Raw genomic sequence first — 6,022 nt, 5'->3', positions numbered from 1 at the left:
CGGACTGAAGGAGGGAAACATCTTGAGTGAATCTACTAGCAATAAACGGAGAAAAAATGGCGGCTGTACCACATGCTCCAGAGGATGAGCGTAGATGGAGACAATGCCGATGGGAGCAGTCCACTCATGGTGCTGCTTGTGGAAATGCTTGTAGAGGCTGGGATGGTGGAACAACCTGAGGATCGACAGACAGATCAGCAAACGTCCCAGGATGCCCCACTATGTCCCAGGATGTCCCAGGATGCCCCACTATGTCCCAGGATGCCCCACTATGTCCCAGGATGTCCCAGGATGTCCTGCCTGTGTGAGTAGTAGAACAGGATCTCCTCCAGCATGGAGAACAGGGCGAGCTCCATCAGGCCTCGGTGGAAGGTGGGCAGCTCGGGGCCGCAGGGCCGGCCGGTCCGGCTGGCCAGCAGGTAGACCAGAACCACCATGGGCCCAGAGACCAGCACCTGGTTGAACAGGACGGTCCGGACCGCCTGCCGCAGCTTGGCCGGGTCCACCTGCAGGAACAGACATTGTTCAGCGACCGGACGCCGGTACCTGAGGCTGCTACAGACTCAGTCACAAACTGATGCCTGGAACAGCGCCACCAGCTGGTCAAACATGTCAAAACTTTAATCTGAGCAGAAACTGAACTGAAGCAACGTTTAATTATTCATTTAAAATAAAAAGCAAAATAAATAAGAAAGACGTCACTCAGAGCACAGAACATAGAACTAGACTGAGTAGATCTGCCCTTATGGATCAGACACTTTATCTGCACCAGTATAGATATTATTAGATCAGTGAACATTTTAAATGTTTGTCATGATTTGCTGCTTACTGCAGCTTTTTCTACTTTTATTCACATTCAAAATGATTTTCTATGTAATAAATGGATTTTATTAAAAGAAATTGGTCTCGGCAACAAGAATAATCTGGATTATTTTCCTTGAAAACTATTTTACTGCATTGACTGATTGTGATGTAAAATCAGATCCATAATGTTGGTGAATTTCAGTCAGTTATTTTATTTCATTTAAAAACCTGAATTAAAGTAACAATTAGTTAATTGGTGTTGAAGTTCTTAGTTCATCTGAGTTTCTCACTAATATGATCAAAACTTTGCCCATATTCTGATCATGTCATCATTAAATAAACTAAATTAAAATCACATAAATAAGTTTGTTCACATACATCGCTACAGAGAAACACACAGCATCATCATCACTTCCTGTCTTCCTCTTCTTCGTGGTCTCCAGCACAAGTAACTTCCTGTTGATGTGAAAATTGTTTCCGTTGCAGTTTAGGAAAATGGAGTCGAAAACCTTTTTATTGAAAAACTTGACTTTTAAATTTAACATTTTAATTCAGGAAATGTGAAACTGCAGAACCATCAGGCGACTGGAAATGCAGCAGCAGACATTTTGTTTTCTCCGTGGCTGTAAATATAAAAACTGCAGCTGGAATCAGCATGTTCTGGATCTGATCAATAATCATTAAAGTTTTTATATCTATGAGTCGGACTTTGCTCAGAGGCAGACCGACGAACCGACGTCACGCTCAGCCCCGATGTCCTTTCTGATAATCTGAGAACGTTCTAAGATTATCGTTTAATCCCGGCTGATCGGGTCGCTCCAATCTAGAATTTGAAATCTAGAATGGGGATTATTCAGCATGTTGGATTGTCTTGGATTATCACATCCTATGGTTTTTCCCCAGTAGGAGCGAGAGCGCCGCCTGCTGGATGTGACAGGCAGCCAATCAGGAAGCAGGAAGTGCAATAACATCAACATGAAGGGGAGCCCCAAACACGGAGCTGTTGCCATGGTAACCCAGAGTGCGGCAGAGATCGGAGACCAAATGTGGAAACAAGGTGAAAGTTATTCAAGGAACATCAGCAGAACGAGTCAATCCATCCAGTAGCTTCCCGGCTTCGTTAGCAGACGGTAACCATGAGCTGCTCCATTACAAAAATACACATTTTCTTCCACTAACTTTGCTGTTTTTAGATAAATGTCATGAATTTTATGCTCAAGTTCCTAAATGTTTTTATGAGAGAGAAAAATCTTTGTGTTTTATTTTGCATTTTCAGTTTAAGAAATAAACTTTAAACCGGTGGTGTCCAAAGTGGGTCCTGGAGGCGTCCGGCATGTTTTATTCTCTCCCTGGTGGTTCAGCAGGTCGATGTTCCTCTCAGGCCTCTAATGAGCTTCATCGGATCCAGGTGTGTTAAACCAGGGAGGGAATAAGACCTGCAGGATGCCGGCCCTCAGGGACCACTCTGGGGCCCCCTGGTTTAAACTATAAGAAAAATTACAGAAACTATTGGAAGGCCACGTTTGTGCAGTTGTTGAATTGCAGTCACAGGGCCGCACAAAGTTCATCCAAGGGCCACAGACGGCCCCCGGGCCGCACTTTGAGCCCCCCTGAGGTAGACTGTATCTGACTGGTAAAACATTTACTGCTGTTTGGGTCAAACGGTTTAAAATTAGTGGCTTTATCTGTCAATTTGTGCTCATTAATTTCAGTGGAATCAGAAAAACTGAAAAAATTTAATCATAATTAAATTTGAAACAAAAATGAAAATAATTTTAATTCAGCAGATCGACTCTCATCTGATTCCGTCACTCTTTAGTCCAAAACTTTCTCTGTTTGTTTCGTCTTTTCTAAATGAATCCAAACCGTCGGCCATGTTTGTTTACTCTCAAGTTTTACTGGATTTTCTGTCTGGAATCCAGACGCTGCTGAGTGAAACTGGTTGGTGCGGCTGGACGCCTCAAACAGACGGCTCTGGTTTTTTAATCGGATTCGGTGCGGTCTCTGGGGTTTAGAAAATCGGCCGACTAGTCCAGAATCTGAACAAGGCCTTAGAGAGGAACCTACCGGGTCATTCCTGCCCTCCTGGATCCGGTACCGAGTGATGAAGGACGGTTTCCCAGACGTGTCCACCAGCAGCAGCAGGCCGTTCAGCATCCAGAACACCGAGGTCGGGGCCAGCATGGTTCCTGTCCCGGAAGAAACAGACCGGGTCCAAACGTTATAACCCAAACTGGGTCCAAACGTCAGAACCGGGTCCAAATGTTATAACCCAAACTGGGTCCAAACGTTATAACCCAAACTGGGTCCAAACGTCAGAACCGGGTCCAAATGTTATAACCCAAACTGGGTCCAAACGTTATAACCCAAACTGGGTCCAAACGTCAGAACCGGGTCCAAATGTTATAACCCAAACCGGGTCCAAACGTCATAAACAAACATGACTTAAACTTCATGCCTTGAAATCAGCCTCTGTTTGTAGAATTTGATTTAAATCAACCAAATATCCAGATTTCTGTTGGAAACAGGTCAGTGAATCTGAAGATATTATTATTATTATTATTATTATTATTATTATTATTATTATTATCCGACAGTTTCAAACTGATTCTTTTCTGATGTTGCCTGGAGATGATTGATGTTTGAGGTTCTGGTTTCTCTGCGACAGACTGGTGACCTGTGACCTGTCCAGGTGACCTGTGACCTGTTTTGTTTCCGTCATAAATCTGATGGACGCAGATCGATGGAGATTCTCCAGCCTGAAGGTTTCACAAACTGATGGTAAAAATATTAATTTCTGCCTCAGATCGGTGACCTTTGACCTGAAAGGGAACAAGACCTGGAGTACCGATTCTCTAGCATGAATTTTCTTACCTACGAAGAACAGCGCAGCATCATGACCTTCAAACAGCAGGTAAACCTGCGTCCACAACTTCTGCCAGAAATCTCCTGAAGCTCCCCAGAATCTCTGAAGATGCCTGGAGTCAGAGGTCAGAGGTCACTCTGCTTCTTTTTTTGTTTTTCTTGTTGAAAAGACGAGGAAAACCTGATTTATATCAGATAACTAAACCATAAACAGTTAAAGCATCACAATATTAATAACAACAAAAAACACCTGCAGTAGAAAACATTCATCCATAAAATGCACAAAAATTATGTTCAATATTTAATTTCTGTTATATAAATATTGCTTCAATGTGGGTGTGAGAAAAACATTTTAACTGTAAAACCTGTTTATTAGTGATGCTGATTATAATATCAATGATTTTTGTTAATGTTAAATAAAAATGATCCACAGAACCAAAACTACCGAACAGATTCATGTAAAAATGATCAGCTTTTATAGTGAGAAATTCTTAGCCCAAACCAGAGGTGGCGCTAGACTCCTTTGTTCTGCCTCATTTTGACAGACAGCATAAAAAAATCAGTCATGTTCTGTTTTCACCCGTCAAATTAGAATCATATTAATGTCGGTTGTTGAGACGCATTTTTATGCGGTTTAGTTCAGATTCACCTGAACCTGAATCCAGATGCCGTCACACATCTAACATTTTCTCCGTAGTGACACAAACAAATCAACCCTCCAGCAGCAGCTGATCCAGAACGCTGCTGCTGGAGTTCTGACTAGAACCAGGAAGCGTTGTGGACCAGAACGCTGCTGCTGGAGTTCTGACTAGAACCAGGAAGCGTTGTGGGGCTCATCACACCAGATCTACAGATCTACACTGGCAGCGCAGCGCACTGCACAGGTTACGCTCTAATTAACTTTTATTTATTTCCTCAGGATAAACTGCCGGCTCCTTTAGACTATAAATGGATTAACTCAACGTTGCATCTCTTTAGTTTTCTCTGGTCTGGAATTAAAGGCTCCATTTCTCCCAAAGGTTTTGAACGCTCTTCCTAACCAGACGCTCCAAATCCTCCGGTCCGTAACTCTTCAACAGGCCGTCGGCTCCGGTCAGAAAGACATTTAGTTCAGAGTCCAGGAGATGATGTTCAGAAAGGATTTTTTTTATTGATTGACTTTAATTGCCTCTGCGGTGAAATCTTTGTGTAAAGTCTGTAATGTCTGCCTGTTTGCACCAGTCAGAGGTGTAAATTATAACCTGTCAAATGACCGACAAGCTTTAAATTTTCTCGTTATTAAAAAAGTAACCGGTCAAATACGGAAAATATTCCGTTAATGTAAACTCTGGTCCAAACAGGACCAGTAAATATTATTATGTTATAGTAGTAATAATAATATATGCATTAGAATATGCCTGTTCCAGGGTTGGGCAGTAAGTACTTACATTTACTCGAGAAACTTTAGAGTATTTTTACTACACTGTACTTGAGTCATTTTATTAGAAAGCATTTTTACTTTTACTTGAGTCAAATTTCTGGATTTTCTTCCCACTGAATGAAAATCAAACATGTTTTAACCAGAAACAGACTCAAACCTGCAGCTTCAGTTAAAGTTTCTGAAGATTTTTTATTGAAAGAAACTGATTTGGAAACGTCCTTGTTTTGTCTGATTTTATTATTTTTTGTTCCTTATATGATTTATTGTCATTTTGGTTCTTAAAATACAAAAATGTAACTTTTATATTTTGGTCCATCTGATGATGTAATTTTTAAACATTAAATGATTATTTGATCAGTTACTCAGTACTTGAGTCGACTTTTTACCAAATACTTTTTTACTTTTATTTGAGTAATTTTTGTATTCTCCATCCTCCTCTGGTCTAATCGTATATCTATATTTTTATTTATTGTAAAGATAAAATATTGATTATTTACATGAAAAGGTGACAGACTTTATAGCCTCTGGCTAATTTCCATCTCCTGTCCCTGATAATAATAATAATAATAACTATTATTATTATTATTATTATTATTATTATTATCTCAAAAGTGGAAGTAAAAGTAGAGATACTTCATAATAAAATTACTAAAGTAAAAGTACAGCACAGTAAAAATACTCATTAAAGTAACTTGTTTTCAAAAAAGTTACTCAAAACTTTCTGAGTAACTGTAACTAGTTACTAGCCAGATTCCTACCATCAAACTCCACACCTTTGCTTGTAATGTTTATGTACTCATGCAGCAGGCTTGCTTTGACTAGACCAACCCAGTGTTTCCAGACTCGGGATTCTGGTCTTTCCTGCTCCGACCCGCCGAGCCGTTTTGTTTCTGTCATGATTCGTTCCCTGCCTTTGTCTCTTCTGTTCATTAT

At 40.6% G+C, this 6,022-nt stretch overlaps 1 protein-coding gene across 1 annotated transcript in view; it reads right to left on the bottom strand.

The window, feature by feature from the left end:
• Window positions 1–6,022, bottom strand: part of faxdc2 (fatty acid hydroxylase domain containing 2) — a 14,737-nt gene that overhangs the window by 3,732 nt on the left and 4,983 nt on the right. The window contains exons 4-7 of the mRNA XM_016665414.1: window positions 3,679–3,782; window positions 2,872–2,993; window positions 301–506; window positions 6–175 (exon numbers count right to left, since the gene is read on the bottom strand). Of these exons, the coding sequence (XP_016520900.1) occupies window positions 6–175; window positions 301–506; window positions 2,872–2,993; window positions 3,679–3,782 (602 nt within the window). The remainder of the gene's footprint in view (window positions 1–5; window positions 176–300; window positions 507–2,871; window positions 2,994–3,678; window positions 3,783–6,022) is intronic.

This window comes from Poecilia formosa, unplaced genomic scaffold, assembly GCF_000485575.1.
Source record: "Poecilia formosa unplaced genomic scaffold, Poecilia_formosa-5.1.2 Scaffold581, whole genome shotgun sequence".
Lineage (NCBI taxonomy): Eukaryota > Metazoa > Chordata > Actinopteri > Cyprinodontiformes > Poeciliidae > Poecilia > Poecilia formosa.
The sequence above is the reverse complement of the archived record's forward strand: the minus strand, read 5'-3'. Positions and strand labels throughout refer to the sequence as shown.